This window comes from Erithacus rubecula (genome assembly GCF_903797595.1).
Source record: "Erithacus rubecula genome assembly, chromosome: 15".
In the NCBI taxonomy this organism is placed as follows: Eukaryota; Metazoa; Chordata; class Aves; order Passeriformes; family Muscicapidae; genus Erithacus; species Erithacus rubecula.
This window is the reverse complement of record NC_136667.1, coordinates 7,328,178-7,341,181: the sequence shown is the minus strand read 5'-3', so window position 1 is coordinate 7,341,181 and position 13,004 is coordinate 7,328,178. Positions and strand designations below refer to the sequence as shown.

At 46.5% G+C, this 13,004-nt stretch overlaps 1 protein-coding gene across 2 annotated transcripts in view; it reads right to left on the bottom strand.

Moving 5' to 3' along the window:
• PLS3 (plastin 3) overlaps positions 1-5,302 on the bottom strand; it is a 47,800-nt gene extending 42,498 nt beyond the window's left edge. Inside the window, exon 1 of one of the 2 annotated variants that reach the window (XM_079318898.1) lies at positions 5,272-5,302. Coding sequence is in view for 1 of the 2 variants with exons in the window: in XM_079318895.1 (XP_079175021.1) it covers positions 4,033-4,090 (58 nt within the window). In the remaining variant the exon portion in view is untranslated. Of the gene's footprint in view, positions 1-4,032; positions 4,106-5,271 lie in introns of those variants that run through there. The other variant, XM_079318895.1, reaches the window with a different exon arrangement.
• Positions 5,303-13,004: the final 7,702 nt, after the last annotated feature.

Genomic DNA, 13,004 nt, shown 5'->3' with positions numbered 1-13,004 from the left:
GCCCACCACAGGAAGAGCTCTGTCACCTCCAATGCCACCACCTCCAGATCAAACAGCGTGGCACTAGCAGAGTGCAGAAGTGCATGTTTTCTCCTCCCAACCCACTCTCCAGCCCTATTAAGTGGGGACTTCTGTCTTCAGCTCCATCAAATAACCACATTTGCTTGTTTAGCTGGTACAGGTTGCTCCTAACAAGGCTGGCAAGATCACACAGAAGCACACCAAACACCTGAAATCTCAAATGCAGTGCCTGCTGCCCCAACTGGGCTCTGCAGCCACAAACACATAAGTCCCATTTTTTTTGCTATAATCAAATACTCACCTCAACCAAGACTTAAAAGAATGGGCCTCCATCAGCCTCCCCAGGCAGCATGTCCCCAGTGTCACAGCACACCCACCCCAGCTGTGCCAGTGCCATTTGCCACTGAAGATGGGTTGGGCTGGGGGCTGAGCACAGTGAGATGAGGAAGGAGGATTTCTGACAGCCAGGGTCCCCTGTCCCCATGCTGATGGCACAGCATGGCAATGCCACCCAGGTAAAGCAGAGGAAATCAACACCTTCAGCCCTTCACTTGGGAAGTACGTGCACAAACCAGAAGACTTTTCACAGAGCATTCTGCAGTGCTCCAAGTGGATCTCACAACACATAGAAAGGTGCTATCCAAGACTCCACTTCAGAGAAACTTGACCTAGAAGCAGGAAGGATATCCAGGGCAGGAAACACTAGCAAGGACAGGACAGGCTTGACCCATCACCTACAACTTCAGCATTGAAGAGCACAAAGCAGGCAGCTGCCAAGACTGAAGCTGAACTAATGCTGCTGTGTCTATACACACCCACTTCATGCTTACCCCCAGCATAGACCACAGCAGAGACACCTATTTTTAATTCAATAAATCCAAGAGAGACAGTACACCCACAGGCACACCCAAGCCCCTGTGTACAGAGCAGGGGACACAACAGTAGCTCATTCATGGCCAGCAGTCACATGGCTGAAAGTGATTACAGCAGCCCAGTCACTGTCAGCTGAGCTGCTGCTGCTGCTCAGGGACCTCCAGGATGCCCCCCAAGCATCACTTCTCCCAGCCACAGCACCCAGAGCCCAGATGTTGGGCCCCCACCCAATTGCCTGCAGCTTTCACACTTCCCACCTACTTACCCAGCAGCAGCAAAAGCAGCAGGGTTAGAAAAGAGTTTTAATGGTGCAAGCAGGGATAGCTGAATCTGCATAAGAGTCTGAGCAACTCTCTGGGAGGGTCACAGGGGAAACAATCCTTTCATGCCCTCCCCTACCAGCTGTGCTGCAGGCAGAGCTCTGCCAAGACATTACCCACCACAAACACAACCACTGCTGCTTGTGCAATAATCCAATCCCCAAAGTGCCAATAGGAATGCATGTGCAAAGATGTCAACAGATGCCTATCAAGAGGCTTGGGGGCCATGGATAGGTGATGTTGTGACATTTGTTACAGTAACACAACAGATACTGGTTTAATTCAAACTTGCATCACTCTCATCACAAGACCTAGTCTCAGTTGTGCAACATGCTTGAAAAGAGAAGATATTCAGGAATGTTTTGCTTTGTGTATGTATTAAGGCTATTTGGTAAACTTTTAAAATTCAGTACCCACCTTTAACACATCTACTGGTAGGGGTTTCTGGATCCATGTTTGGCTTTTTTGATGTAATCAGCAACTCTAATTACTTCATGAGCTCAATGTCCAAAAAGGTACACAGATTACTAAACGCACAGTAGTATTTAGTCCAAAAAGTGCTGAGCATGCAAAGACCAGTAATTGGTTGATAAATATTAACATATCACGCCACGGCTATTCCAAATTTGACAAGAAACTTAAAAGAAAGTTAAAAATTAATCTCTGTTATTGCACCAGGCAGGTTGATAGCTTGTCAATCACATGTTTAAACAGCTGGCCTGGAGAGATGAGAATCTGCTTTTTTTATGCTGAGTTACTGCTCTAATATATGTGGAGGCAGAGTCATACTCAAAGCCTGAACAAAACATCGACTTCAACCATGTTTCTTTTGCTGCTTAGTGCTACTGGGTGATACACAGATAAAAACCAACTAGCAGCCACATTTCATCTGTCCAGCCCTCTGCAAACTGCACAGCAGCACTGCAGCAGCTGGCATCTCCCTCCTTTGCTTTCCTCTCTGTTCATGATCAGAAGCATCACCACATCCCTGCACAGGGTTAAACTGCCTCCCGACGTGGCAGGTCAAGAGCTGCCCTTGTGAGCACCATCAGAGAGCCAGGACTGTGCTTTGCAGGGCTCTGATGGATCTGTACAAAACCTGTGCTGGAATAATACCAGCGGGCTTGATGCTGCTTTTCCATCACCTCCTCTGCCACAGGCAATTCACGTGCAAGAAAATCAAGCTAACGAGCCTGTATCTAAAGAGGGACAAATGTCCCCAGAGAATTCCAGTCCACATTTCTCATCTCTCAAAGAGATGCAAAACACGGTAACTTAAAAAACCACACAAACCCCAACCACAAACAAGAAATGCCTCATACTGATATAAAGAACAACTTACTTGGTCTTTGTCTCTGCTGAAAACACTGCCCCTTTCTGTTTCACCACCTATTATTTAATGCGGTGTAAAATAGATTACCAAGAACACTATCTGTGTGTTGGGACACGTCACCAAATAAATTATCACCACTTAAAATATCACTACCAAGACAAACCCAGGTGTGAAATGAGCTACTGATCGCATCATCTACTTAGATAAAGAAGTGCGTTACAGTATCTGTGATGGGCACACCCTCCCTAAACTCACTGTCAATCGTGTAAAACAAAAGTATTCATCTTTTCCCAATGCGCTGCTACACATTGTCAAAAATGCAACTGCCATACTAAAGTGGAGCACTCGCAGTTTTCCTACAGAAAAAATAGAGATTAAGTGGTTCACGAGGCACACAGATCACTTAGATCAGCAGCAGCTGTTTAAGCACAACTACTGAAATAACTGTCCCCTCCCAATCAATCACAGAGCAGCACTCTCTGCTTCCCTAAAGCCAGAACTGTTGTATTTCCGCTCCTCAAAGCCATTTAAGTCACTGCACTAGAAAGCCAAGTAAACACAGGAAAGAGTTACTAGAAGATCCCGCATGAGTGAATTCTGCACACACTCATTTAACAAGGCTGCAATTCCTTCACTCACCATCTTAATCTCACAACAATTGAAATCCCGAGCAGAGAAGTCAGTAAGGGAGCCCCAGGGGAAGGGCTTCCTCTGCATTTATCCAAATACCTAATGAAGTCATCAGAGCCCCCTCCACCGTAAAGCTCATCTAGCCAAAACTGGTAAACAGGTTTCTGGAGTTTGAGGCATTCTTAATCTGGGGAGATGTTTGCGTGTTTTACAGGAGGGGAAACTTCATCAGATTAACTCTGATAAGAGAACAAAGACCCTGACTAAACAATTCTTTATATCTAGCACTGAATAACTGAGTTTAATAATCACATTATAATCTCTTAACTCAGACAAAGAATGAGTAATTCACCTTCCACAAGCAAAAAATTCCTTCAAAGGAGCTTGGTTACAACCAAGCAACATCCTCAAATTGTTAAACCGTTGGCAAGATTAACAGGCTACGATAAAAACAGCGCCTGGAAAAGGTTTCATTTAACAATTTTTTTTTTCAAGAATTATTTAGATGCAAACAAACAGATCCGGAATTTTAAGTCTCTGTGTGTGCACACACCCCACAAAAAAACATCAAACACCCCCAGGGCAGAATCAGCTGCAGAATATTGCACCCAGGGGACTTGCCTTGTGTCCACTAATCCCCCTGAATCACTGCTGTCGACCCACAAGCTACCAGCAGCTCCTCTTTGCACAAGATTTCTTTTCAAAACAGATTGAATTTCTATACATCATTATGCACAGCACTAGCACATGCTGATCCCGGTAACTATTCCTCTTTATATCCAGGTTCCAGCTGTTGTCTTTAAAGTTACTCTGAACAAGTCTCCCAGCATTAAGGAGTTTTGCTTCTCAGGTTACCAGGCTCACTGGAGAAGTCACAAGTGTTACTGGCTGAACAATGGCTCCAAGTTGTCATGCAAAAGCAATTTACTTGAGATATCTATTATCTTTTATAGTCGCTTCTACAGATTGACCAAAAACAGGAAGCCCAGTTCTCACATTCCTCTGGAATTGTGTAACAGCAATAACAACCTCAAAGGCTGATTCAATGGCATTTGCTCAGATCTATAACAGCAGCTCTCCTGAAAAGAAATGGGTCCAAGTGATGCCCTGCTTGAAGGTACAGATGCTCTTACAGAGCAGGCACATGCAGCCTGTCCCAAGGAAGCATTAACTGGAGGTCTGTTCCCATCCACATGTTTCATCACTATTTCTACTTAGAAAAACTTCTAACTGGAGCACAGTCACGCCTGCAGTTGCTACCTCTCTGAGCACTGGGACTTGATGTAATCCATTACAACACTTCCAGGCAGCATTAGGGTGCCCCAGCAAAGGAAAGTTTGAAGCTTCAAGTCCTGAAAAATTCCCTGTTCTTCTCCTTCCCTTCCCAGGCTCCCAACAAGAAGCCATTGTTAGGGGGAGTAGGGTGACACTTCCTCTCCCAGTCCAAATTAAAGATGTATAAAAATAAACCCACGCAGCTGTCCCACGACTTCACTTTATTTCACCCCGCTTCAATCAGATGAGCAGTGGTTCCCATTTCCTCACACTCTCTGCTTTGGGAATGCTACCGTGCACAAAAGATAAAAGTGAAATACAAACCGAACCCCTTTCCAGTGCCGCTCTGCGGGAACACACAGCGGGAAGCGGCACCTCCCGCCCTCGGCCGGGCTCTGCTCCCACCAGCTCGCACAAAGCCCCAGATCTGCCGCAGCCGGGGCTCCGTCCCCGCGGGCAGCGCATCCCCCCGGCTCAGCCCGGCGCTGGAGTTTCGCAGGGGATGAATCAGACAAGCGCCTTTTCGCCGCCGCGGGGAGCGGGAGCGGCAGAGCGCGCCCGGCGGGCACGGCCCCGCGTCCCGCCCGCACCGGCGGCTCCGGGCCCGCCGCCCCGCTGCCCCGGAGCCCCGGGACGCGCCCGGGCGGCAGCGAGGGCCGGGCCGGGCCCGGCAGAGCCGCTCGGCGCCCCGCCGCTGCCAATCCCGCCACGGCGGGCGGGATGCTCCGTACGAGCCGGCACATCGCACATCCCGCGGCGGGGCGACTCCCGCAACTTTTCCCGAGTTGCACGGGCGCCGGAGCAGCCCGCAGCACTCACCGTCCGTGCGCTCCGAGCCGTCCCGCCGCGCCGCCCCGCCCGCTGCCCGCGCTCGGCGCCGCGGCCCCGCCGCCCCGGCCCCATTGGGCCGCCCGCCCGCACATCACCGCGCCCCGCGCCGCCACTGGGCGCCCGCCGAGCCACTCAGGGCAGGGCAGGGCTCGGCTCCCCGCCCGGGCACGCCCCGGCCCCGGCTGCCGCCGTCGGGCTGCTCCGCCGTGTCTTCCCCGCTGCGCTCCCTGCCTTCACCGCTCTTGTCCTGCGCGCGTTCATCCTCATGCCCGGCATGTATGACCCCCCACTGCTGCCCGGCGAGCATCCCTCATTCTTCTCCTGTGTGCAATTCCCCAAGCAAGCATCCTTTCTTCTCTCTAGGCATCCCTTCCCTCTGTGCTCACGCTGTGTCTCCATGCACAGCAGCGCTGGCTGCCTCAGCCCTGCCACGCAGACAGAGGAGCTCTGGGCTTCCCTCCGAATTCCCCTTGTCTCCCCAGGAACAGCCCTGCGGGTGATGCTGAGGATGTCCAGGGAACGCTGGTACTGGTGCACAATGGGCGAGGAGCTCCCCGTAGGGCAGAGCCGGGGGCAGGCACAGAGCCTGGCTCCCGCGAGCAGCAAGGGCAGTGCAGGTGCCTGTACCCCGTTATCCTTTGTGCCCTGTTATCCCTTGTACCGTTATCCCTTGCACCCCGTTATCCCCTGTACCCTGTTATCCCTTGCACCCCGTTATCCCCTGTACCCTGTTATCCCTTACATCCCGTTATCCTGCACCCCGTTATCACTTGTATCCCGTTATCCTGCACCCCGTTATCCCTTGTATCCTGTTATCCCTTGCACCCCGTTATCCCTTGCACCTGTTATGCCTTGCACCCCGTTATTTGGTGCTCCTGCACACAGAATGTTGTTGCCATGGCCTTTCCCCACACAGCTTCCAGCTGCCCAATTTGGGATAGGTGACCTCATAAGTGTCCTAATTTCTACATTTGCTACACAGATATTCACACCGAAAATTGCTGGAAGGGTTCAGGAAACCAAGGGCCTTAGGGACGCTTTTGCGTAAAAGTGGTGGAGAACAGAAGTTAATCCAAATAGGCCTCGAACAGAGAAAGAAAAAGCAAACAGCTGCTGTGGGAAGAAGGAGGTGAAACAGAGGAGGAGATGAGGCCAGACCTGCACTTCAGACATGGGCCAGAAAAATGGGAAGTTGTTTTCCCAAATGGGAAACTTTATACTCTTGGCCAATGCTGGCATGTCCACCAGGACCAGGAGAAAACATGGCTTCAGATATTAATGTCTTCTTCTGATTTTAGGAGAAAAGCAAACATGCATTCAGGCACAAAAAAATCCCTTTCCAGGCCAGAAAGATGAGGCATTTCCATGCCTGTAGGTGAGAACGGTACAAAGTAATAAATTCATGTAGCAACCAGGAACACTAATGGAAGGTGCTAGCTGTTGTATAATGTAAAAGCACATCTCATATTTTGCTGTTTACTGTCAGAAAAATTAAACTTGCCAAAAGGTGACAGTTACCTAACAGACTATTAATAGATAAAGCACACACCAGCATTAGATCATTCTTTCTCTCCTCTTTCAAACTTAAATAAATGTAGGGCATATTTAGCTAGAACTGCCCAGTGAAATTGATTGCAATGAGTATTTAGTTCTCTGTGTTGGCCATGTTACAGGTGCACATCTCTGGATCTGAATTGCATAGTCCTATGTTATGAATTTTTATATGAATTATTTACAGAAAGGCTGTCAGTCTGATCATTATAACTTAAGGTTAAACACATTTTGTTGTCAAAATTGCCAGGAAAATTCATTTTGCAGTGTTTTTCCAAAGCTACAAAATGACACAGTCTCATAAAGTTGTCCCACGTGATGGAAGCGACGTGGCTCACAGTGGGAGTTTCCTCATCACATTAGCAGGAGCAGCTTCCTGAGAAAAATCAGACTCTCTTCCCATCACCCTTTTATTCTTTTTATACACTTGGATTTCTCATTGGATATCAGAAACTCTTACATATTCATCAGTTTATTAGGCTGGGTCTAGGAGATAGGAGTGGTAATTTTAGACTGATTTAAAAGATTAGTTCAATTTTATGCTCTGTGGTGGTAGTCCTGTGTTTAGATTAGAGCAATGCTTCACACTGCATTACAGACACAACAGAGCTGGGAGTATTTCTGATCCTGATTCTGGATTTTAGCAAAAAGAATTATATGTTGGATTACTTCTCTTCCCCTTCTGCTAGCATGCCAACATTAAACAACAGGAGACATGAAATCATCTTTGTGAATCTTGACTATTCAGAAAATGCAGATTACACATTTCCATGCCCTGCTTTTGTCCAAACCAGTAGTGTGAAACAGGCAACTCTTTGTTCTCTAAATGAGGGAGTGAAGTATTAAACATATTGAACATGTACCAGTTGCCTCTTTATTAGGATTTCCCCATGTCTTCTTGCACAAAGAAAGTTGAGCTATAGTAGACACTTCATTCAGTTACAAGCACTGCTTAGTACCCCAATATAGTCATCAAGCTCAGTTTAATATTTTTATTATGCTGTCAATGTAATTATCATATTCTGAGTAAGATGTCAAAATGTGGAGTTTCATTTACATAACTTGTGAACACCTTGTTTGCATAAACACACAACTGCATGTTCTTGGGTGATTATTTATGGTTAAAAACACTCTAACACAGACATTGGTTTCCCTTTCTCAGGGTTTTGTGAAAGAGTGGACAGAGTTTTTCAAGATCACCTGGCAGCAGGCATTGGATTCTTATTTCACTGCAACCACAAGTGATGTAACTGGTGAAAGGTGAAATTTTGCCAAAGGTCACAGGGGAAAACCAGTCCCTTAAGAAATGTCCCATGAAGATTTTAAACAGAGACTGAAGCACAGGGTGGATCTGGAATATTGGTGTTCGCTGGTTCCTGAAATTGTATTTGGGGCATTTTTAAAGCTCTTTCAAAAAGGTTGCTGTTTAGAAAATGACAAGGAGCACTGTTTGCACAGAGGGACTTTCCACACAGTGCCATGAGAAGAGAGGACTTAGGACCAGACAGGAGACAGGTGTTTCCAACCTGACTAACAGCAGGACTAGTGTTATTTAGTATGACTTTTAAATGAAGTTATAGTGCAATATTCTTGTAGAAAATATGCAGACAGAGGACTCTGACTTCATAAACTACTAGCACATAGGAAATTAGGAGGAAGGAAATAGGCCATACTTCTTGAAGACTTGTTTAAACAGTGCTTCATCAATTCTCTTCTTGAACAGAGTACAGTGAATTTAACGGGTGTTAGAAAATGCTCTGGCTACAGAGCCACAATGGAAGGAGACTGCCTGTTGGATTTTTTTTTTTTTTTAATTTGTAAGGATATGGATTTCTATAAATGCAGTTTATTGCCACAATAATCATAATAATCAGATGGAGGGTTGGCCCTGCATCCAGTATGACTTTGTTACTGATTCCAGTGGAAACTGGATGGGCCCTTAAGAGACTTTGCCACTACCAGGTTAATGTTAGTGTGACTCTGTGCCTAGAGAACTGAAATGAATTTTTATTGTCCCTGTTGAAATGTAAGCTTCTTATCTGGCAGCTTAGTGATGCTTCTCCTGTACTGCTTTTCCACTGTATAAAAGCTAAATCATTTCTCTTGGCTGGGTTATTGAACAGTGCTAATATCCACAGCTGAGACAGCTGCCCTCAGATAAAAATCATCACAGACCAGAAGTGAGGGGTGGTGACAATCAGGAAGAGGGAAAGGGAGCCTGACAGGGCAATTAAAAACGTTTTACTCTGATGCACAGTATGTCAGGGAGAGGGAGAAACTGCAAAACACACTGTAGGGGTTCATATGAGTTCAGAAGAGGCCTTTAAGGAGTCGGTGTGAAATTCTTCCATTAGAATTAGGGCATCTGTTCTCAACTAGACTTTTGTTTTGTTTTCTTACAAATACTTCCCCACAACATTAACAGAATATAAGAACTAGGATATTAAGCCAAAAACACTTGTCATCAATCAAAGAGAACAACTGAGTGGTATTGTGAATAAATTAATAATCTGTAACTTTTTTTTTTCCATTGCAAGAAAGCAGATGGGAATCTGCATAATATTTTGAACTACAGAAAATTGAATTTACCTCCCACTAGAAACATTTACTCAAATAATTCTGGGAATTTCTTTACTTAAAAACAACTTTTGGGAGATAACTATCAGTAAGTTTATCCATCAAGTTTATGCAGTGCAGGGAATCCATAATCAAAGTCTATAGAAGTCTCTGGGACTCCCCATGTGAGTGCAGCTTGCCCACCAAAGTTAACAGCCTGCCAGGCTGTGGGCAGGCTGCCTTCCCTCTCACTGTCCTGGCTGCCAGATGACACATCACCTCATGGGATTCTAGATTGTGCTGTGAAACCACCAGTGCCTCCTATTTAATCTGCTCTTGCTTTGGCAAAGGAGCAGCCCAGTGTCTCGTGTTGTCTCTCTCCTGCAGTATATGTTTCACTTATTTAAAATTGCACTCTTTCTTGTCAAGAAGAGTTTTTCACCCATGCAGCTTCACAAGAGCTCTTCAGTTGCAACTCATCAGTGGCAAGGCAGAGTTACACATGTGATGCCTTTGTGCAGCCCTCAAGTACAGTTCTTATGGGTTGAGTTTATAGAGGACTCACTGACCTTTGAAGCACATGGGAGAGTGGGTGACTTAACATTTTATTTGCAGTTCATATCAACAGGGTGAATGCCCCTCCTACACCTAGACCAAAATCCAAAAAAAGCATGACAATGAAAAAGTGATTTTGTCTCTTTACTTGATTTATCAACCCACCAAGAGCAGATCCCAAAAAGTTACTGAATCCATGTTTTCTTTCTCCTAGCTAAGGTACAAGCAACTGCTTACAAAGAAAATAATGTTTCCAGAGAACATGAAATGCAGAAGATCAGACACAGTAGTTTTGGGCAGAAGAACCAAACAGAGTTATCTGCAAACTGTGGAAAATACAGTCTCTGCCATGTAGCTGACAGTTGGTCATTTTTTATCTCCAGTGACACTCTGGTGTGCTGTAACCTGGTTATTTCCAGGGCCTGATGTTCTGCATGCAGCTTCTTATTATTAAATCCTGGCAATGTGCTCAGAGCTGGACAACATTACCCTGGAATGAAGCTTTTAGGGAGGGTTTGAAGGGGGAAAAGCCTGGTGGTTTGGCAAGATAGATGTGGTACAATACTTCATGCAGTTGGTTTTGCACTGGGGCAAGACTTTCCTGAAACACAAGAGCTGCTCATGCAGGCAATTCTGTATGGTACAGAATGGGATGGGATGAGCAGGGACATGCACAGGGCATCCAAGGAGGAGTCTGGGTGCACAGTGCTGCCCTTTGTGCCCGTTGGGCTTGCAGCAATGGCCTTGCTTTCATTTTTCTCTCCACTCTGCCTTCCTTTGGCTTAAGTCAAAATAAGATACACAGAGGCTGCAGGACAGCTAATGAATTATATTCACCTGCTGCAGGCTGAGAGCTGGAGGCTGTGCTTGATAACTGAGGAAGTGTTCTTCTGCTCAAGGACACTTTTTCTTATGTTCCCAATGCTTACTGATTTGTTCATATCTTCACCAAAAGAGTTGTCAAGCACTCGAACAGGCTGCCCAGGAAAGTGGTTGAGTCACTATCCCTGGAGAGATTTAAAAGATGTAGATGTGCCACTGAGGGACATGGTTTAGTGGTGGGCTTGGCACAGCTGGATTCATGCTGATGATCTTAAAAGTCTTTTACAACCTAAATTATTTTGTGATCCTAACTAATCTAAACTTCTAGTCTATAACATATTTATGAAAATTTTGTTCTCACATGGTCTGGACTTTCTCCTTTATTTTTCTTATTGTTTTGCCACTCTAGCTTTTGCCTCCTTCCTTTTACTCATGCTAGCACAAAGTTCCTTCATCTGCTACAAAACTCATTCATCCACAGCTTCCAAAATCTATGGTGAGAGGAAGTGAAGCAGGGCTGTCTACATTCCTGCAAGCCCAGGGCTTGGGAGATGGTGTGGAAGTGTGCCAGTGCTAATAAATAGGGAACTATTAGTGACTGTGCAAGGCAGGAAAATTGCAGAACAAGATAAGACTCACCAGAATTCTCTTACGCTGATTTTGGATAAGGATATTTACTCAGGGGGGGAGAAAAAAAGGGTTATCCTTCAAAGCAAAGCTCTGTGTCCAGCCATGTGTGTGTTTGTGCAGGAGCTGTGCTGTGTGTGACAGCAGCAGGACCCTGTGTGGAGGTGTGGTGGGACATTGCTCCCTTGCACCCTGCCTGGCACAGAGGCTGCTTTGCAGTGTCACAGCCCAGGCTGTGGCTGTTCCCAGCTCTGAGGCCAGGCTGCACCACACCTGCCAAATCAAACACCCTGTGTGGCTGCCCTTGGGCCCAGGGCACAGAAACCCAATGCAGTGCTGGGACAAACTCAGTGGAGCAGTTTCTTTAACAAGTCCAGCAATGCAAGGCTTTGCTTCTCCTGTGCTCTGCAGAGCAGAGATCAGGCCAAGTGTCCTGCTCTGAGCAGATCCAGGAAGCTGTTTTCCCTGAGCTGCATCTCCAGGTAGCTGGGTGCTGATGGGGCAGGGCAGATCCTGCTGAAAACCAGAAGTCTCTGATGGGTACCAGCCTCCCCAGGATGTGTGGGTGCATGGACTGGTGCTGGTGTATTAGCCCACATTTATGTATCTGTGCTTTGCATTCCCCAAACTTTATTGCCAGGGACACAGCAGGAAAGAGAGAACTGCTTGAAAGCAATGTGACTTTTGTGGTAATTGTATGTGGGATGGGGCAGAGAGCAAATGAATTCCTTGTGGTAGACAAGAAGAACATAAGGAATTACAGAGACAGGGCAAAAAAAAGTCAGTCTAGGGTGGTCCAGGTTCATGTCTACTGCAGTAGGATATGGCCAGTTACCCTCTCCAAGGCAGCCTTATCTCTTGCTATTGTCATTCCTGTTTGTTGTAGGAAAGCAAATTTTAGTGCTGGTCACACTGGGATTTCTCTCCTTTCCCATCCATCTGTGCAGGATCCCAAGAGCAGAGAGAGTGCAGCCACAGGCAGTGTGTGCAGTGAAGTTAACCTCATTTCCAGCCCCATAAGTGGTGCTTAGCTCCATCCCCTGGCACAGGACATGGATCAGTCCTCCAGGCATCAGCATGGGGAACGTTGCCTCTGGCTGGCAGCAATGCTTTCACCTTCCTGACCCCACCACTGTACTCCCTGTGCTTAGCTCCTGCTGTTCTAGTTTTTGCTGATCTAGACGTGTTAAAATTAATTTTTCTCTTGGTGCCTGACTCTAGGCAAGGTTATTAGACAGCTGGGTCACTGCAGTCTGTGACTGTCAGCTGCTGAAATCATTTGCACTGGGCTGTGTGCTGGTAACCCACTAAACAACCACTTTTGATGACTAACCAGCATCAAAATTCCTACAAGCTTCATTTTGAAAACAAGGAGCATTTTATTCAGAGAGAACAAGAAAATGTATTTCCGTGTTGTAAAGTGATTGGCCCTCATGTGTCAGGAGCCCAGCTCAATTTCCCTCTGCTCTGCATTCTGGAATCATTACCACACTTATTTCCAGTAGTGCAGAAAGTCTTTTCCATATGCCTCCACTTCAGCCAGCAGCCTGTAGCTAATGTTTAATGTCTTCTAGGCAGGAGGAGATGAGGACAAACCAACAGCTCTATTG